At 40.6% G+C, this 22,049-nt stretch overlaps 1 protein-coding gene and 1 long non-coding RNA gene across 2 annotated transcripts in view; one reads left to right on the plus strand and one right to left on the minus strand.

Annotated features, from left to right (window-relative positions):
* Positions 1-4,675: 4,675 nt before the first annotated feature.
* Positions 4,676-20,553, minus strand: TRMO (tRNA methyltransferase O). The gene is made up of 5 exons (XM_043567493.1): positions 20,402-20,553; positions 15,397-15,571; positions 12,327-12,484; positions 8,931-9,596; positions 4,676-5,131 (listed from the first exon to the last, which is right to left on the minus strand). The coding sequence occupies exons 1-5, from the start codon at positions 20,475-20,477 to the stop codon at positions 4,872-4,874; spliced, it is 1,335 nt and encodes a 444-aa protein (XP_043423428.1). The 5' UTR covers positions 20,478-20,553; the 3' UTR covers positions 4,676-4,871.
* A 39-nt stretch (positions 20,554-20,592) lies between these two features.
* The window catches only part of LOC122475472, a 36,592-nt gene continuing 35,135 nt past the window's right edge, over positions 20,593-22,049 (plus strand). The window contains exon 1 of the long non-coding RNA XR_006295175.1: positions 20,593-21,046. This is a non-coding gene — a long non-coding RNA (uncharacterized LOC122475472). The remainder of the gene's footprint in view (positions 21,047-22,049) is intronic.

Raw genomic sequence — 22,049 nt, forward strand, 5'->3', positions numbered from 1 at the left:
TGCTCTGTCTCTCTCTGTCCCAAAAATAAATAAACATTGAAAAAAAAAAAATTAAAAAAAATAAAATAAAATAAAAAAATAAAAAAAAATAAAAAAAACAGTGGATCACTGAATTTTTACCTCCTATGCACATCAAAAAGGCTTTTTTTGTGCCTGTTCACAGTCACATGCACTGACCTAACCCTTGAATTCTCTGTGAATTGCACCTGCTAGAACCTACAAAGGTGGAGAAGGCACAGAGTAGAATAGAGTGGATGCTGGAGAGTCATTTGGTAACTACCTATATTAGGAGCCTTATTTATTTTATTATTATTATTTTTTAATGTTTATTTTTGAGAGACAGAGAGAGCACATGTATACACGTGCAAGCAGGGGAAGGGCAGAGAGAAAGGAAGACAGAACCCCAAGCAAGTTCTGCACAGCTGTCAGCACAGAGCCTGATGCGGGGCTCAAACTCACAAACTGTGAGATCATGTTCTGAGTCGAAATCAAGAGTCGGACGTTTAACTGACTGAGCCACCCCAGGCGCCCAGGAGCCTTATTTTAACAACAAAAAAACCCTGTCATATTTCATTGAGCTTTAATCCTTATGACTTGCTTCTTCTTTGTCAAAGAGGTAGAACTTACCTTAATAATTTCATACCATGACTACAATTTTATTTTCTTATAAAATAAATACAGATATATAAGTGATGAATCACTAAATTCTGCACCTGAAACCAATTTTGTCATACATGTTAATTAACTAGAACTTAAATAAAAACTTGAAAAGAAGGAAAAAGAAAAGAAATGCAGAGATTTTCCTGAAGTATCTGGGATGGAATCAGGAAAGAAGGTGGAAGACCAAGGACACCTGAGAGGATCATGTGTGAGAAAGGGGTTGGCCTTCTGATTGTACACACAGGCAGGGAAGGCAGCTCATGTGCAATCCCAGAAGGGAAGGCCAGGTGGAAGGGAAGATGTTGCCCTAGGCATGTGGCTTAATGTCACCTGGGTTTTTAAGGTAGGACACTTTGTGATATCTCTCTTAGCAAAATATCCTATAACTTGCTAACAGGAGTCCTTTAAAAAAATTCTGGAGGCACGTGGGTGGCTCAGTCAGTTAAGCATCCAACACTTGATCTCAGCTCAGGTCTTAATTTCAGGGCCGTGAGTTCAAGCCCTGTGTTGGGCTCCATGCTGGGTATGAAGTCTACTTACTAAAAACAAAAAACAAAACAAAAAACTAAAACAAAACAGAGGTCATCCACACATTGTATTTTAAGGACCCCTTGGTTCCCTTGAGTCTGCTTGTCCAGGCAGGTAAGCCAGAGAGGGTGTCAGTAATAACAGGCACAATAAAAATATTATCTAAATTTGTAGACCACTGAAGAGTTTAGAAAATACCTTCCCAAGCATTATCCTTGGAACAACAAAGGGTGGGAACTTGGAGATGGGTAAAATGACTTGCCGTAGGTCACAAAGCTAGCACAGGGCAGAGCAGAAAACAGCACTTGAAGTTTCTGAGGCCAAAGTCAGTGTTCTCCACATCTCCCATACTATTTCCCAGGAGGTTCCACAGAGATCTGGAATGGGCATTTCTACTCTCATTCCTTCCCCTGTTCTTCATTTAGTGGCTGGATTCCCATGAACATCATTCTAAGTGTCCTACACTTACTAAGCACATGAAATTGCTGACCTGTCAAATAAACCAGCATGGTTTGCTGGGCATCTGTATCTGCAAGGGGGAGGCAGCAGAGCCATGCTGGGAAGGGAGCCAACTCTGGGGCCAGACTGGATGGGTTGAAATCCTCCATGCATGGCTGACCAGCTGTGTGAGCTTGAGCATGTTACTTAACCTCTGATCAATGTATGAAAAAGCATGTACCCTCGTGCCAAGGACAGGAAAGAAGTTCAGTAACTGATACAGATTTCATTACTGAGTCTTCACCTACCTTCTTTGGGACTCTATCACAAAATGGAAACTACCAACAAGAGGTTGATTTGTATCTTTAGCTGCATTTTCTTCTCTCCAAAGAAAAAAGTCACAAATACATAAAAAGCATGAATACCATGTATATGCATGCTCATGGGTTTGGTTAATGAGTCTTTCTGGTTGTGAACAGCCTCCACATGCTGAAATAATCCATGCCAGCCCTTAAGCCAAGCTACAATTTAAAGATTTAATAAATGCCACACATCCTCTAATATATTCCTATAAGAGATTGACAAGCATCAGTATTTCTTGTGGAAGTTACCGTTCAGGAAAGCTGGGGCAAGTGGGCTGAAAGCCAAAATTACCTAAACAGCTTGAATAACTGGAATTTATCTCCAGGCTAGTGAAATGAAAAGAAACAGTTATCAAGGGCTCCCCCTACAGGCACCAAAAAGCAAAGGCTAAAATTTAAGGCCGATACAGAGTACCGTACCTCCTCCTTCTGGAAAAGTTCCCACAATGAAAAGGAATATAAGACTTACTTCAAACTATTTCTCTTTATGAGGGATGGAAGTTCATGACTTAGAGATCCAAATTGCCTCACAACAGGACACTGAAAATACATACCTGGAGACAAAAGCTCACATGGGGGATTCAAAGATTGGGAGTGGGGAGAGGCTTAACATCATGTTAAATGAGAAAGAGCTGAAGGAAACGGGGGGGGGGGGGAGCGGGGGTGGCTCAGCAGAGAGACAGGACTGAGGGGTAGGGAGCTAGAAAAATATCTGACAGGCTAACACAAGGGCACTATCGGCCACATAACATGTGATTATCAGGGAACAGACTTTATCTCATAGAAAGGAAGAGTATTTTAATAATGAGCACTATCATACATAACGAACTACAAAGAGCAGGGGTGAAGGATCACCACTGAGGGGTTTAAGTGGGGGCTTAAAGGTCAAACACTGGGAATACTGAAGAGACTGGTAAGTGGGCAGAGAACTAACCTGGATTATATTTAGGATTTTAGTTCCAAAATCCTGAGAATGTATATTAAAATCTCAAACAACTGAACAGTCCTGTTGCTAGAAGGCTGGTTGTTATCATCCTCAGACTATTTTTTCAATATTAAATATCAACATTTTGTGCTTCAAGCCCTGATTTAGTCTCAAAATAATTTTAAAAGGCATCAAAATCGAAATAAAAGACAGATTATACCAATGTCAACTTCCTAGTTTTAACATTATACTACAGTTTATGTAAGATGTTACCATGGGAAGCAGCTAGGTGAAGAGTACACATGGCCTCTACACTATTTTTGCAACTTCCTGTGAATCTGTAATTATCTCAAAATAAAGAGATTTTAAAAATCAAGTTAAAGATACTTCCCCAAGAGGTTCTAAGTAACCTCAAAAGCAATCCAGTTTGGTTCAAGAGTGCAGTGTCATCAGCCACAAATGACTCTGTGCAAGTATCTACAGGCAACAGGACTCATTGCAAAACCATGACCAATCAGCTATTAAGATTTACAGGTGTGGGGCGCCTGGGTTGCTCAGTCGGTTAAGTGTCCGACTTCGGCCCAGGTCATGATCTCACAGTTCGTGAGTTCGAGCCCCGCATCGGGCTCTGTGCTGGCAGCTCAGAGCCTGGAGCCTACTTCAGATTCTGTGTCTCCCTCTCTCTCTGCCCCTTCCCCACTCATGCTCTGTCTCTCTGTGTCTCTCAAAAATGAATAAACGTTAAAAAAAATTAAAGAAAAAAGATTTACAGTTGTGATTAGGAAAGCCTGTCATGTTGACAGGTATCTAATTTGGTTATGCTGATCATAAATCTTCAGTTATCTGGGATCACATCATTAAAATCACCTATAGGCAATACATTCTTACAACTGCTTCCTACATGGTACTACACAGGAACCACGAACAGACTTAATTACTATATTTATCTAACTGTAATAAAATAATGTGCTTACGTCTTCTTCCTCCCCTAACTATGACTTGCAACAAGAACTGCATCTTGTTTTTATCTCCTTTTATCACCAAAACCTAACCCACAGTAGCTTTTCAGTAAATACTCACACAATAAGTAAGAAATAACCCGGTAATTAAGTTATTTTCTTGGACCTCTGGAGTGACTTTCTTTTCTGATACAAAGACATCCAGAGAAACTTCAGAGTCTCTATTTTGGAATCAGGATTAAATATATGCATACTACATACATATATATGTGTATGGGTCAAAGTCTCTGATATACAGGGGTTTAATCTCTAAAAATCTTCATAACCACTTGTGTTCGATCTGTTAGTTTCTTATTTATTTTTGAGAGAGAGAGAGAGCAAGCACAAGCAAGGGAGGAGCAGAGAGAGAGGGAGACACAGAATCCGAAACAGGCTCCAGGCTCCAAGTTGTCAGCACAGAGCCCGATGCGGGGCTCAAACTCACAAACTGTGAGATCATGACCTGAGCTGAAGCCGGACACTCAACCAACTGGGCCACCCAGGTGCCCCAGATCTGTTAGTTTCTTAAAACAATGTTAACTCAGTTTGATTTAAAATAAAATAGAGGGATCAAGCTATTCCAGACAAGAAAACCAGTATGAATTGTTGAACAGATCCCCTTAGCTTGTAAGTTCCTGCTAGAATGCTCTCCACCCAGTTTTACCAAGTGCCAAGAATAATCAGCTTCTTTCAGAAATCAATGAGACATCAACACCTTTGGATTCTTCAACATTAACCAACTGAAAAGCATATGGCAATTTCTCTAAATTTTACATCTCTCACTTTATTAAAATATAGGTTTTTCAAATAAATATTCTGAACAACCCAAATCAATCAAAGCAATGAGATCACAAAGTGTTGCTTCTTTTTGCAAAGGCGGCACATCGTTAGCTTATACAGATAATCCAACAGCCCCATCCAAAGTCAATTAGGCTGTTTAAAACACATGATAGAGGCTACTTACGATCCCAGAGACACCAAGGACTCTGTAGGGTCAGTCATTTGAATAGGCTCTGAAGCTGGCTTGATCCTTAGAACCTCTGCAAAGCCATCACCAAACCAGCAAGTGACATGCGCTATGTCTACAGTAAAGTAGAAAAGGCGATCCTGGCAGAGCTTCCGTCGATATACAGACCGAGGGTCAGCTGACAACACAGCCTCAATGGCATGCCTTGCTTCCTCTGCTGATTGAAAATATTTAAATGAAGACTGACTGCCATCTGCAATGAGAATAATACAACTTAATGCTGAAAGTCATGCACGTCAAATTTCATTACAGTGAACTTTAATGTGGAGTTTGGTTGGTTCCTTGATGAACACGTAAAATGAAATGGGTTTGCCAGTCTATTCAGTCATTACACAGAATGTCACTTTCAAGTAGTATTTACTATCATTAGATTAAACTTATGCATGCCCCCAATTTTCATGTGCTAAACAAAATCTTCTATCTAATCTCAACACAGACTTTAATTCAATTCCTTGTCATTTTCTTCTCAGAAAGGAAGTATGGTCAGGGAAATGCATTCACAGTCCCAGCATTCTCAGAAACCCACAAGAAAGAGGACTAAACCCACATATACCCAGAGCTCCAGCTACAGGTAAGAGAAGGTGCCTCAGATAGTTGGTGTCACACCCCTACTTAAAATAACACCACAGGGGTGACTGGGTGGCTCAGTCGGTTGAGTGTCCAACTTCGGCTCAGGTCATGATCTCATAGTTCGCGAGTTTGAGCCCACACTGGGCTCGCTGCTGTCAGTGCAGAGCCCACTTTGGATCTTCTGTCCCCCTCTCTCTGCCCCTGTCCTGCTTGCACTCTCTCTCTCTCAAAAATAAACATAAAAAAAAAAAAAGTAACACCACATTCCCTAAGGAACAAGGACATGACAAAACGGATACGCTGAGAAAGTTGAACACCATCACTAGGGAACAAGCCACCCCATGCCACCCAGGTTTATATTTCAGGTAAAAAGATGTTTAACCCTGTTAAGTAGCAAACTTCCTACATTTATATAATTGTGGATGTATTATAATTTTTAAAAATACAGTATGTACAAAACTTAAACAAAAAATTAACTGTGACTTAACTTTTTTTTTTTAATGTTTATTTATTTTTCAGACAGAGAAGGAGACACAGTACGAGTAAGGAGGGGCAGAGAAAGAGGGAGACACAGAATCTGAAGCAGGCTCCAGGCTCCAAGCTTTCAGCACAGAGCCTGACGCGGGACTTGAACTCACATACAGCAACATCATGACCTGAGCCAAAGTCGGATGCTTAACTGACTCAGCCATCCAGGAGCACCAACTGTGACCTAACTTTTAATAGCTACAACATAACATACATCCAAATGAAGGCTGGGCCCTTCCAGGAGGGTATGTTATTTAAACAGTGTTGTCCCTATTCAAAATATCGTCTGGGGTGGTGGTAGATCTTTATTCTTCTGAAAGTAAATTCAATTTTTAGACAACAGCCAAAAATCACTCTGGGCTATATCCAATAAGTAAGTTTGTAAGTAAAGCCATGAAGTTCAATTTTTGGTCAAAAACGAAAGACCAACCAATTCAAATGCTGATCACATAGAATCCTTTAAAAAAACAAAGACAAAAAACAAAAAAAAGAAGGACCAATTATGCAGTGCTAATATTCCTTTATTGCATGGCTCATAAAAGGACTCCAAGGCCACTCAAAAAAGAGGAGCTTTAAAAACATCACACTCTTTTTTTTTTTTTTTTTTAATTTTTTTTTCAACGTTTATTTATTTTTGGGAGAGAGAGAGACAGAGCATGAACGGGGGAGGGGCAGAGAGAGAGGGAGACACAGAATCGGAAGCAAGCTCCAGGCTCTGAGCCATCAGCCCAGAGCCTGACGCGAGGCTTGAATTCACGGACCGTGAGATCATGACCTGGCTGAAGTCAGACGCTTAACCGACTGTGCCACCCAGGCGCCCCGACATCACACTCTTTAGTAACAGTGGAACTGGTAAAAGCTCCAGGCCTTTGGTTGTTCATCTGGCACCTCACTTCCCTGCCTACTAAACCTTCCAAGTTTAGCTCAAATACTTTTTCCTCCAGGAAGCCTTCCCAGATTTCCTCTCTGCTCTCCAAGTCACAATCCTTCTCTGCCTCATGTGCCCACAACACTCCGTTCCAGCACCAATCCCCATGTCCTCCCCCCACCAACACACACAACACGCTGCCATTCAATATCTTTTCTCTTTTCTAGACTATAAACTTCCTGAGGTCATTTCTTATTTCTGTATTGGCTCCAAATTCTGTTCTAAATCAGTCCTTATTTTAAAGTTACATTTCATAATTTCTCTTAATGATTTTTTTAAATCAATAAGGCATACTGTAATCTCTCAGACACATAGCACTAGAGTTTGAAAAAGATAAAACTTTCCACAGTAGGAAGCATTCACTGATAACCGCAGGCCAAAGGGTAAGTATAAATACAAAGTATCTTCCAGGCAGCACTGCTTTCTTTGTTCTATCACAAAATCCTTTTAAACTTACCTTCCTCCTCCCATCAACTGTATACAATGATGAAACAACTTTCATAAACAGACATTTTTTTTAAGTTTTTTATTCATTTATTTGAGAGAGAGAGTAAGCATGAGAAGGGCAGAGAAAGAGAGACAGAGAGAGACAGAGACAGAGACAGAGAGAGAGAGAATCCCAAGCAGGCTCTGCACTCATGAGATCATGACCCAAGTCGAAATCAAGAGGTGGATGCTTAACTGACTGAGCCACCCAGGTGCCCCATAAACAGAACTTCTTAAATACAGAGGTCAATTTAAAAATTAAATGCTTTATGGGGCGCCTGGGTGGCGCAGTCGGTTAAGCGTCCGACTTCAGCCAGGTCACGATCTCGCGGTCCGGGAGTTCGAGCCCCGCGTCGGGCTCTGGGCTGATGGCTCGGAGCCTGGAGCCTGTTTCCGATTCTGTGTCTCCCTCTCTCTCTGCCCTTCCCCCGTTCATGCTCTGTCTCTCTCTGTCCCAAAAAATAAATAAATGTTGAAAAAAAAATTTTTTTTAATTAAATGCTTTGTTTAAACACAAAGCATTAGGGAAGAACGAGAAACACATCCTGGAGTGGCGGATGAAATCAGACACACTCTTGGCAACTTAACTGGCTACTTCTTTTTTTTTTTTTTAAATTTTTTTAATGTTTATTTATTTTTGAGACAGAGAGAGACAGAGCATGAATGGGGGAGGGGCAGAGAGAGAGGGAGACACAGAATCGGAAGCAGGCTCCAGGCTCTGAGCCATCAGCCCAGAGCCCGACGCGGGGCTCGAACTCACGAACCATGAGATCGTGACCTGAGCTGAAGTCGGACGCTCAACCGACTGAGCCACCCAGGCGCCCCTTAACTGGTTACTTCTTGCTGGAATCACTGCAGCTACCTCTTAACAGCCCCTTCCTTCACTCTAGATTGCTGCTCGGGATCTGCTGTGGACAGGGGAAACCAGATTACAGTGTTTGTTAAAAACCATGTGGTAAAGTAAACATGCTCCAAATAAAAGCCCTGTGGCCCCTCTTCTACAGTGAAAGGTACTTTAGGGCTGGGACTTTATGGTGACAATAACTGTGCTAAGAGACCCTTTACCTCTTACTCTTGGGCTCTGTGCCACCTGATGGCATAAGATGGGATATTTCTCTAGTCAGACAGTAAAACAGATGAAAACATGTAATTGACATAAGTATAGAACAAGCATAATTTAGCTTCTGAATGCTGTTTGAAAACCCCAGGAACTACTGTAACAGATTCATAAGCGGACTTAAATCACGAGTCACCTCATGAGGCAACAGCCATTCTCAGAAACACGTTACTGAGTTTTGGAACTCACTGTACTGAACAACATGGCTGAATGGAAGTCGTCAGATGGTGGTGTTGCCCAAATATTATTTTATACTCCTGCATTTCTTATGACCAGTCATCCTGACAAATATGCTGTATGACTGCCCTCAGAAATACCAAATTTGACTAAAGCTCTCATTCAGAAATAAGAAACAGAAAGTACCTGGTACACCTCCTGAACTGAGGTGCTCAAGATCCATCTCTGCGTGAGGAGTAAACCGCACTTCCAAGGTGGCCACAGGGGCCTCTCTCACCCACGCGGGGACCACGCTGCAGTGGGCTGCATCAGCCCTCCTGGGACGGCCGTGAAGGACCACAGGCTGGACCTCTGTACTACTTCCTTGTGCAATCACTGCTTCTTTCCCTCTCCTTTGCCTCCTTTCTGTACCTTCCTCTGAGAAGCTCTTCTCCAGGAAATATGGGCCGATTTGCTCTTCTGCCACACTTGGACTCTGATCACTTCTGGATTTGACACCCAAATCTCCCACTATCTCCCTGTGCTTAGGGGAGTTTTGCCGGATTTGTGTTGAGCTGTCATGTTTCATATAGTTTTCTCCTGAAGTTCTGTCTTCAGCACATTTAAGTTTCTCCTCAGTGTGACCATAGTGTTGTGGTTTATCATACCTTGAGAGCTGTTGCTGGTCACAGCTGTCAGTCTTGCCACCGGAACGGGGAGTGTTTGGGTGCTTATATTGGTTATTCTGTAAATTAAAGTCCTGTAAACGTTCAATGAAATTTTGTGGTGAGTCATACTCAGCTATGTAGGGCTTTATGTCTAGGACAGGTGTGCCATGAATCATGTCAATTCCAGAAAGGTATATGGCTCCACCTATAATGTGAAAAATACCTCATCTTAGAAATAATAACAATGAAGAATAGTGCAAACAATTATAAACTAACAGCATCCTTTTATGTCTCACCAAGCTTACTCACAATTCTCTTACACGCCAGGCTCTCTGATACCTGGTATCAAAACACCCTTTTTTATTTTTTTTTTATTTTTCAACGTTTATTTATTTTTGGGACAGAGAGAGACAGAGCTTGAATGGGGGAGGGGCAGAGAGAGAGGGAGACACAGAATCGGAAACAGGCTCCAGGCTCTGAGCCATCAGCCCAGAGCCCGACGCAGGGCTCGAACTCCCGGACCGCGAGATCGTGACCTGGCTGAAGTCGGACGCTTAACCGACTGCGCCACCCAGGCGCCCCATCAAAACACCCTTTTCATTCTACCTGGAAACCCATCCTCTTCTTTACTTGTCAAACTCCTGCATGTTCTTTAAGGCTCTTAATATAACATCTCTTCTACAAAGCCTTTCTGGCTCTCTCTCTCTCAAAAAAGGAATAAATGTTAAGAAAAAAAAATTTTTTTTAAACATGACCAACACAGGAAACTGATTTCTACAACATGCTCACTGTGAATGAGCCTGGAACTTTGGAATGAGGACTTTGGATTTCCTAGGTGATGGATTATGCCTAACAACGTCTGCAGAAGGAGGAAAGGCATTGTAACATGGGTAAAAATTCATGGGATTTAGTCAGACAACCACTTGACTGAATGCTATTAGGAAAATTATCAAACATCAAAGAGCCTCAGTTCCTTCATCCATGGAAGTAAGACTGCTACCCTATCAAGCCCAAAGAGACACTGAACATACGTGAACCCTCTTTACAAACTGTCAAGCACCACATAAATACTAGAAGTCACCATAACACTTATTTGTTAAGAATGTCTAGGGGCGCCTGGGTGGTACAGTCGGTTAAGCGTCCGACTTCAGCCAGGTCACGATCTCGCGGTCCGTGAGTTCGAGCCCCGCGTCGGGCTCTGGGCTGATGGCTCGGAGCCTGGAGCCTGTTTCCGATTCTGTGTCTCCCTCTCTCTCTGCCCCTCCCCCGTTAATGCTCTGTCTCTCTCTGTCCCAAAAATAAATAAAAAACGTTGAAAAAAATTTTTTTAAAATGTCTACAGTGTTATTGTATTTGCCTTTTACATTTCTCATTTGATCTCCCTGTTAGAATTTTAAGTTCTTCTGCAGTGCAGGGATTTTTTATCTGATTTGTTTACCACTATACCTCAGCACCTAGAACAATGCCTGGCACATATATAGTGCTCAGAAAATATGTGTGGGTTACATGAATGATCATAAAATGTTCCAGTACTACTACCCAAGCTGGTTAGCCATCACAAACTGATAAAGCTCAAGTTGGACTGGCTACAGAATTTTCCTGGAAAACCTCCCTAAGGCCCAGCTGAATACAATCCAGGGGAGGAAGTTCAAGTTCTGGGATAAAACAAACAAAATAACTGGTCTTACCTATTTAGTACTAAGCAGCCTAAAAACAACTCTTAGAACTTTTGTCTCATAAGATCCTAAAAAATACTATGGAGTTCCAGAGAGGGCAGGTCCTGCTCCTGAGCCCATTTTACAAACAAGCAAGCTAAGGCCTGGAATGGTCTTCTGATTCCCAGTATACCTATTTCATCTTTTGCCCAACAAATGTGCTTATTAGGTCAGAGTGATTCAAGAACAGGATGCTTTACTAACAAACAAAACAAAGATACAAACCAAAACTCAAAAATACAGAGAATAGATTGGTGGCTTCCAGAGAGAAGAGGGTGGGGAGATGGGTGAAATGGCTGAAATGGACCAAGAGGTACAAACTTCCAACTGTAAAATAAATGAGTCATGGGGATGTGATGTATAGCACAGTGACTACAGTCAATAATACGGTCTCATATATTTGAAAGTTGTTGAGAGTAAATCTTGGAAATTCACATCATAAGAAAAAAAACTTTTGTAACTCTGTATGGTGACAAATGGTTACTAGACTTATTACGATGATGATTTCACAATGCATATAAATATTGAATTATATAGTACACTTGAAACTAACATATCATTTATACTTTAATAAGAAAAAAAAAAAAAGAAAGGGATGCTTCCAAAAAATGTATGGTCCATTAACTAGGCTATATATGAACACACAGTTAAGACTAATCTGATTTTCTACACAGGTACTTCCACAATCTGACCGGTATTAAATATTATAATGAGATTCATCACAGATCCTTTGCCACACATCACAGTTAACAGCTATGCTACAGCCATGATGCACGTCCAGTTCCTCAAAGGTGCAAGGAAGAAATAATACAACACCACCCTGTGTGTTTACCATATCTCCACATACAACCAGTTACTGTGTATTAATTCTGAAAGTGACCAATTATTTTTGAATTATTTTGTATTTATTGTACTCCAAGTCAAAGAAAATTTGGTTAATTACTAATGTAAAGATTATGAAATCTTTCATTATTTTAAAATAACTTAATAAATTCTGACATATGTGATGATATAATCAGACTCTGAGCATCCTATGAGCATTGATTTCTAAGTGTAACATTCCTTGAGTCATTTCATTTTCTTCAACGTCTGATAGTTCTCAGGGGTTCGCACCATTGGTAATCATCTGAGTAACAGGCAGTGGTGAATACTACATTGGCTTTAGAAGACTTCTTTTGGGTAAGGATAAAAAGATAAAAGTAGAAAGGAAATGTTTTTACCTTCTACCTTTTCCAGCTTGGCCAGAGTCAATCCTATTGCATTGGGACGATGAGGGCTCCTTGTGGAGAAAACTCCAGTCTTTGCGCCATTCAGCCTAGGAGGCTGCACTTTTGCCTTACAGCTCAAATGACCATTTTTGTGAAAAACAAACAAAATCCTATTGAAAATAAACCAAACCACTGAGTAAGAAAAGAACACAAGTTAATGTATCATAATGATTTGAGGGGAACAATCTTTAATCCCACAAATTAGAACTGAAACAATGCTTTTAATGGTATTAAAATGTAAGCAGTGAGGGGGAAAATACCATTCTGATTCCCTGAAGGGAGGCAGAGTTTTATTTCCATATCCTTTGCCTCTAACACAATTACTGGCATATGGTAGGAACTTAGCAAATGTTTGTCAAGTGCCGAAATGAGCAAAATTTACGAAGTAAATGCCTTCTGTTTGCCAGGCAGTATGCTAGACAATTTTATACTCATTTAATTCTCTTAACAAGTGTAAGATTTGTAATTTATCCCCATTAAGAATGAGGAAATTGTGGGGTGCCTAGGTGGCTCAGTTGGTTAAGCATCCGACTTCGGCTCAGGTCATAATCTCACGGTTCATGGGTTCAAGCCTGCATTGTGCTCTGTGCAGACAGCTCAGAGCCTGGAGTCTGCTTCCGATTCTGTGTCTCCCTCTCTCTCTGCCCCTCCTCTGCTCATGCTCTGTCTCTCTCTCTCTCTCTCTCTCTCTCTCTCAAATAAATATATAAAAAAAAAGTGTGTCTTTAAAAAAAAAAAAGAGGGGCGCCTGGGTGGCGCAGTCGGTTAAGCGTCCGACTTCAGCCAGGTCACGATCTTGCGGTCTGTGAGTTCGAGCCCCGCGTCGGGCTCTGGGCTGATGGCTCGGAGCCTGGAGCCTGTTTCCGATTCTGTGTCTCCCTCTCTCTCTGCCCCTCCCCCGTTCATGCTCTGTCTCTCTCTGTCCCAAAAATAAATAAAAAACGTTGGAAAAAAAAAATTAAAAAAAAAATTAAAAAAAAAAAAAAAGAATGAGGAAAATGAGGCTCAGAAATGTTAAATAACTTGACTAGGCGCTCCTAAACAAAACACAAAAGAAGGAAGCCAAGAAGAGAAACAACAGATTTGAATTCATTAAATTTATGACTACACAATGTCATCTCAGGAGAAAATGTCTGCTACCTGTATAATGGATGATGAGTTAATATCTGTGGTATATAAACTGTTCCTACATATCACAAAGAAAAGGACAACTCATAAGAAATTAAGCCAAGAACATGAATAGACAATTCACAAAAGAGTAAAAAATAGCAACCATATGAAAAGATGTTGAACCTAATTAATTTAGAAATTGAACCGAAAAATCAAATACTGTTTTTCCCTGTCAGGCAAAAATGTAAAAAAAAAACTGATAACATATAGTGTCAGCAAGAATGCAGAGAAAAGGTCATTTTTATACATCTTTGAAACATAAATTAAGCTTACTAAAGTGCAATTTGGCAGTAGCTCTCCAAAGTTATAAATATGCACCCCCTCTAGCTCGATATCCATTTCTGATACCCTATTTGTAAAAAATACCCAAGTGTCGGGGCGCCTGGGTGGCTCAGTTGGTTAAGCGTCCGACTTCGGCTCAGGTCATGATCTCACAGTTCGTGAGTTCAAGCCCTGCGTCGGGCTCTGTGCTGACAACTCAGAGCCTGGAGCCTGCTTCACATTCTGTGTCTTCCTCTCTCTCTGCCCCTTCCCTGCTCATACTGTGTCTCTCTCTGTCTCAAAAATAAACATTAAAAAAAAAAATACCCAAGTGTCAAGAATTGTGTCTAAGAAGGTTTGTTACAGTATTACTGTAATACCAAAATAACTATCCATTAGCAAGAGAATGGCCAAATCATGGTATACCCATATTTTCCAAAAGCAGACAGCCATCAAAGCAAAAAGGATAAATCTCTATGTACTGTCATGATATATACTGTTAAGTGAAGAAAACATATTCCATTGTTTAAAACAAACACCCACTCCCAATGTGTATGTATATGCTTCTATGTGTATTAAAAAAGGAAAACAAAAAGCCTGGTAGGATATACACCAAGCTGTTAACAACAATAATCTCTGAAGAGTGTAAAGGGGTGAGGACGAGAGAGGAGAAAAATAGGAGGGATACAGAAAAATCTCTTTATATAGATCCAGACCCATTTCTTTTATATCAGTAAATGTTTTTAACTTAATTAATTTAACCAAGATCCTACAAACTAGGTCAGACACTCATGTTTTTACTCTACCCACATCTCCAAATTAACATGAAATATAAACTATTTCAGAATAAATACCTAATTTTAGGTCTTCACTTTAAAATTAGACCAAGCCATACTGGTGATGCTGGAGTGAGGAAGAATGGACAGAGACAGAATTCCAAGTGATAACCAGTAACACTAGTATAACACAGGTCCTAATATAGGTAATACTTTATTATTTAAAGTATCCAGATTTCTAAAGCTCTTTTGTCTTTAGGAAGAATAGACTTAATTCTTCATGGGTCTAGAGTAGAGTCATGCAAACTTTTTCTGTAAAGGCTCAAACAGTAAATATTTGAGGGTTTGCAGGCCAACCAGTCTCTGTTGTAACTATTCAACTCTGCCGCTAAACCACAAAAGCAGCTACACACAATACATAAATGAATAGGAGTGGCTGTGTTCCCATAAACATATTTACAAAGATAGGAGGTAGATGTATTTGGTCCATGGGCTGTAGCTTGCTGACCCCTGATCCAGAAGACAATAGGTACCCACAGGCAGAATCAAGAAGGTCTGCAGATTTCAGCTCGACAGAAGGCATTTATTATAGTTAGAACCAACTGCAAATGGAACATGCCCCCTCAGTGGATTCCAAGCTTCCATGAGGTTGCTCAAGATATACAGACAATCACGTGTGAGAACATGGTACATGAATTCCATGCAATAGGAAGGATTGTCTGGATGGCAGACTCCAAGATTGCCTTCAACTGGAGTACTTTACTCAAGGGCAAGTTCTGGCCCAAAGAACCACTTCTAATTATAAAACAACTTACCAAACATGAGAAAACTGTTCTAAGCCCATCAAGGAATGTTCAGGATTATTAAAGATGCTCTTCCGAATTCTCAAACAAGCTCGCGAATGGCTACAAACAGATGGCTGCCTTGGAGTACCATTCTTGGCTGAGAAACAGGATTCCAAGTAGCCAACTGGCTCAGTTAAAAGATTCCCTACAGAAGAAAATCAGGTAAGAAATCATTAGTCAAAATGTCAAATAAAGATGTAGGAAAACATGTCTTCTTTAATGCACTGATTTCATAGTTTTAACATCTACCAAGTGTTATGCAACTATTAAAAATGATTCATATAGTATCATGAATATATATAAATAGCCTCATTATTACATACACATTATTATATCCCTTTGGATGATGAGCCAGAAAGAGTACAGGTCTAAGAAAAGAAAGACAGGGAGCATTTTTAGATGTTCTACTATGACCATAAATCAAATACTATGTTACCATTTTCTAAGGCATGTGACTTTGGTCAGGGCTAAAACGGTATTTACTATAGAGGGAATAACACATACACAAAGTTAAATGAGAACTGTCATAGCACATGTAGGGAACAAGCTAGTTTGCTTGGCTGGAGTATGAAAGATAAGGCAAAGAATAATTAAAGATAAGGAGACAGAGGTTGTATACAGATATCCTCATGCTTTTCAAAAGTCTGCATTAAGCCACTGCACATTTACAAAAGACCTACATTAGTACCTGTTTTTGCTAATCAAAAGAAATCCAATGTTTATTTTTACCAAAAAAGGCAAAAATTGAAAACACTGTTCAGTATCTGTTTTGCAGAAATCTGTTATAGATGCAGGGTGCACCTCAAGGTGTGAGATCGGCCCCACCCAGGTCCTTCCCCAGTTAGCATCTGAGCATCAAGACACTAGATTTTTGAACTTTGTCTGTGAGCATCTGTGGTTTATCTTGTTTTGTGCATCCACTAGCAAGATGTGTCCTCAGGTAACAGAAAAGCCTAAGAGAGATTATTTTTTGCATTGAGGAATGCTCAAAATATTTTCCATATAAATTAATGGTAACTACTTTGCATTATGCCATTTCAGCTTATGAAACATTTTGTAGGGATGCTCTACTTTTGGATAGTGGGGAAAACATGTCCAAATAGGGATGCATTCAATTAAAAACAGAACATACGAAACAAAGTTGTTTAAGCAATAAAGGGAGTACATGGGATCATACTACTAAAATGTCTAGACACAGGGTAGATTTCAGATTAGGCTTGTCCAGTAGCTCTCTGTCCCTTTAGAATGTAAGCTCCCTGTGGGCAGGAGTTTTTCTGTTTTGTTTACTGCAATGTTCACTGTCTATATTGCATGCATGGGGGTAGATACTCAAAAAATTCATGTTACATGGAAAAAAGCATTAAGTCTAACCTGATTAAAATGGGAATTGAAAAAGTGAAAGAACATAATCCCATTTATGAAAGTTTGTTTATACATTCACCTAAATACGTACACGTATGCTGAGAAAACTATTTGGAAGGATATTCACCAAAATTTTAACATTTTGGTAAATGGATGTGATAACATGTAAAATGGATAGTGAGATTTTTGGATTATTTTTATATTTGACTTTGTAATTTGTATAATATTTGAACTTTTTATAATAATTAGAAACCCTTTTTTTTTCCTAAGTGGCAACTCCTTTCAAAAGAAGGAAACCCAGGGGCGCCTGGGTGGCTCAGTCGGTTAAGCGTCCGACTTCAGCTCAGGTCATGATCTCACGGTCCGTGAATTCAAGCCTCGCGTCGGGCTCTGGGCTGACGGCTCAGAGCCTGGAGCCTGCTTCTGATTCTGTGTCTCCCTCTCTCTCTGCCCCTCCCCCGTTCATGCTCTGTCTCTCTCTGTCTCAAAAATAAATAAACGTTAAAAAAAAATTTAAAAAAAAAGAAGGAAATCTGGCTAGCCAGTATCAATATAGGTTTAAAGTCCAAGGTATCCACAACTAATTTACAAATAACTTTTTTTTTTCTTTACATTTCATGAAAGCGTTACTAACTTCTTTTAAGAGATGATATAGGGGCGCCTGGGTGGCGCAGTCGGTTAAGCGACCGACTTCAGCCAGGTCACGATCTCGCGGTCCGTGAGTTTGAGCCCCGTGTCAGGCTCTGGGCTGATGGCTCAGAGCCTGGAGCCTGTTTCCGATTCTGTGTCTCCCTCTCTCTCTGCCCCTCCCCCGTTCATGCTCTGTCTCTCTCTGTCCCAAAAATAAATAAACGTTGAAAAAAAAAATTTAATAATAAAAAAAAGAGATGATATAAAGACACTCTAGACCATCATTTTATTTCCAGCTTCCATTACCAGCATAGGTGGTGAGATTATAGGCCTGGTAGTGTCCCTCACAGCACCCTGCCTTACTTTTCACTTATAAAAACTATATTATTGGCTACATATTAAATATTATATGTAACACATATATATTAGACCATCATATTATGAAATCTTGTGTACTCACCACGCATCCCAAGAACTAGAGTTTTACCAGCAAATTGTTATCTTTTAATGTTGTCTCTCTCCTAGGGCACACCCATCCTTCCCGCTGAGATAAACAGGTGCCTAAATGGGGTCTTTGTCACTCACTTCTTTTTCTAATATAGTTTTTTAAATATAATTTGATCACATGCATATGCATGCCTACATAATTTTTATTTTGTCTTTGAACTCTATAAAAACTGGTATTAAACTACATGTTATCTTCTCAGGCTTGCTTTTTCTCTCTCAATATTATGATTCTAAGATACTTCCACACTGTGTATGTTTTTGAGGACTTTAAATATTTTTCCAATATGTTTACAGGCCTTCTTTTGTTTATCCTTATCCATGTTCCTGTGGAATAAAGACAGTAAATACTTTAAAGATGAAGAAACTGAGGCCAAACAAGTCTCTAGTGTTCCATTAAAATGCCATAAAGAAAAATGGCCAAAAAAACCAGCCCTAACCTAGTAAGTTGGGACCCCTGTGTCCTGTTTTCATTTAACAAACACTTTCCAGGTGTATACAATTGCCAGACACTGAGCTAAGTTTGGGTAAAAGAAACAACAAGAGGGGCGCCTGGGTGGCGCAGTCGGTTAAGCGTCCAACTTCAGCCAGGTCACGATCTCGCGGTCCGTGAGTTCGAGCCCCGCGTCAGGCTCTGGGCTGATGGCTCGGAGCCTGGAGCCTGTTTCCGATTCTGTGTCTCCCTCTCTCTCTGCCCCTTCCCCGTTCATGCTCTGTCTCTCTCTGTCCCAAAAATAAATAAAAAACGTTGAGAAAAAAAAAAAAAAAGAAAGAAACAACAAGAACTTTTATCATAGTGGAATTAACAGTTGTGAAGAATCTCACAATACTTCAATATCGTGGAAAAAATATTTAAAGCACTTAGTATAACACCAAGTGCTCAGCAAAGAGTGTTTTTCAAAGCTCTTACTTAGGCCTTTCCCTCATTTTAACAGTAATTACAATTGTATTAACTGTGTAATAAGAGAAAAACCAACAGTTATTAATGCAGAGTTTTTGTACACAAGGTAATTCTGGTCTTCTTGACCTCTTGCTTGGACTGTTAAATTACCCTTACTATATAATTCATGTCCCCCACGCAGGTCCCTCTCCCTGTTAAAATACACTACACCAAACCTCTAGACTCTGTTCCTTAATTTTATGCTACCCCCCCCTTTTTTTTAGGTTTATTTATTTATTTTGAGAGCACAGGGGAGTTGGGAGGGGCAGAGAGAGGGAGAGAGAGAGAATTCCAAGCAGGCTCAATACTGTCAGGGCAGAGCCCATTGGGGGACTCCAACTCATCAACCATGAGATCATGACCTGAGCCAAAATCAAGAGTCGGAAGCTACACCAATGGAGCTACTCTAGGCACCCCGCTACCCTCTAACTTTAAATTTTCCACTTTTCACCATTAAGAGACTTTCTATTTCTTACACTGGCATTTAAGGTTCTCTACAATCCTGAATCCAAACAACGGTTCCCACCCACCCCCGCCCCCCATCCATCCAATATTTCAGACTTACAGCTCCCCAATCCCATGCTATGTAGACCTCTGAGCCCTGCTCCTTCCTGTCAAAATATAAGCCTGCAATCTGGCACTGTGCAACAACTTTTTAAAATGAGCACAACCTCTGACCAAGTAGAAGTACTTTTAGCAAATTTAATCTAAGTTAAACATTTATAACACACACAAAGATTTTAGTTTTAACAATTTTCTTCAGAACAATGAAAACTGGCAGTACCCTAAATGTCCAGCAATAGCGAACTGGTTAGTTAGAACACATCTCTAAAGAAAAATAATATGCAATCCCTTAAAATTATTAATGGTCACAGATTTATATGAAACTTGTTTCAGAAAGAAGTTACAAAACAATGGGGTCACATATCAATTCATTATTCTAGCGTGCATGCACTGAAAGAAGTATGGTAGGTTGACACCAAGATATTAACAGTGGTTTTCTCTGGATGATGGTGGACTTTGACTTTCTTCCATTTGCTTCTAATTTCTAAAAGTAATATTCTGCTATGATGAAGGGAAAATAAACCCATGCCCATCTTTCCAGGCCCACTTTAAAAAGATTTCCCGTCTCTCCTCCCCAGAACTTTCCCACATCTCCCTCCTCACTTCCTACAGCACAGGAGGCCTCCCTCTTGGGGCATTTATTAGTTCCTAACGCGCGTTAACACCAACGTTCACATCCTATCTCTCCCACAGGCGCAAGAACCCCCTGAGAGAAAGGCCGTTACACCGCACGTGGCTGTTCCGGCCATCACGCCTAAACCAAGCCAACCACAGCTACCCAGAACAGATGACATCATCCCGCTCGCCTCAGCAAAATCACGTGGTCGCTGGTGCACGTGATCCGTGGCTTCGCTGTAAGTACAATGACGCACTTCGATTCAAGTTCTCACATTTTACGACCCTCTCTGCCCTGAAGTCGGAGGCCTGAGCCTAGGCCTCTTTTGGGTGCGGAACCGCCGGTCTCTTAGAAGTTACCTGTTTCCAAAGCCGGCTTCACGCACCCGCACGGGGTCGCTGTGGCCTCAGGCCCTGTCTCCTCCAAGACGCGCATGGCTACTTTTCACTGAGGTGCCGACCCAACTCGGCAGACTTTCCGCTTCCTGTGTCCAAACTTGGTGCCTGCGCAGAAGCCGCGCTGGCGGGGTGGTGCGGGCTCAGGGCCTGGCGCATGCGCGGAGAGGGAGGCGAGCTCACTGCGGGTGGCGCTGGCGGCCCCTGTTAAGGTTATGGGTTGGAGCGCTGAAGCCATTGCCCGGCCTCGGTTCCTTTCCCGGGTCCCGGCCTCCGTTGACTTTAGCGGATCCGCTGCGATTCCCCGCCAGTCAGCGACTCCGCGTTCCATTGCTTGCCAGTGGGGACATTCGATGACGATTTATGCACTAAGATGTCTCTCTCGAATTTTTAAAGAAAAAGGATGGATATATGCAGTTACCACATTAGCATAATTATCGGATGTTGGGAAATGTTAGAAATTCTTGCGTGGTAGGAATACACAGATGATTATTTATACTTATGTATATTCAATTTTTCCACAGTAAAAACGATGTATTGTCAGCAGGGAACCCCAAGTAAACCTTATTTAAAGTCTAATGGATGGGGAGCCTCACACTGGAATAGGGGGTAAGTGGGGAGTTTTTTGTGTGCTCCATACTTTGCGGGAATTGAAGCGAGAATGAAATTGAGGGTCAATATGCCATGTACATAGAAGAGATTGTAATCTTTGTTTCTGGACAGCTCTGAAAAGGGCCAAATAGAATCGTATTTTCATCCCATGCGATGACCAGTTATCCTTGTAACGATACTATCCTTTTACCTACTTACTTGTAACGTCATCTCTCACCTATATCATTTCTCTGCATATGTAATTCTGTATATGGGCTTTTTATCCTGTTTGTGGTGGGGAGAATAAATGGCTTGCAATATAAAATATTCAAAAGCATGCAAATCCACAGATGTTAAACGCACAACCATAAAAAGCTGTCGCTAAACCTTTTCATTTGTTATGGAGTAATAGATCACTAGCAGAAAATAACCAGCAGGAGCCAAAGATTGAAAGAGAAGGTTGTGGTTGAAAACACACACACACACACACACACACACACACACTTTAAAATTGATCACATTCATAAATATGTCTTCCGTCATCTGTCCATGCAAATTTGGAAAAGAATGCCATTTATCTGTTTCCAGGGGAAATGCTGTTAATCTGTGTGTCTGCAGAAACAAGTTTGAGAACAATTAAGCTATATACACTCTGTGAAACTGGCACCGTAATAGCTGTGTTTGCCACTAGATGGTGGTGTTGAAAGTGATAGTATTGCTTAATTTGTGGACAGACTAGTGTGGAAATGTATTTGCCCTCCTGACCTTAGATATCATTATCTAATGATAATCACGAAAAAAAAAAAGCATTACCAAGTGTGACAAGTACTGAGACGCAAAGCAGATTTGGAGACACTGATGTAGATTGCCACATCTAAATTTCAAAGGTAAAATTTTTTGTTCTGGAAAATAGGAATTTAAATATGTAACACTTTTATTATATGATTTGAGGTTTTTATTATCCTTTCTAGAGTTATATAAGATTATTTGTAATTTATAAGGCAACCTTCTGGGGTGCCTA

Source organism: Prionailurus bengalensis, chromosome D4, assembly GCF_016509475.1.
Source record: "Prionailurus bengalensis isolate Pbe53 chromosome D4, Fcat_Pben_1.1_paternal_pri, whole genome shotgun sequence".
NCBI lineage: Eukaryota > Metazoa > Chordata > Mammalia > Carnivora > Felidae > Prionailurus > Prionailurus bengalensis.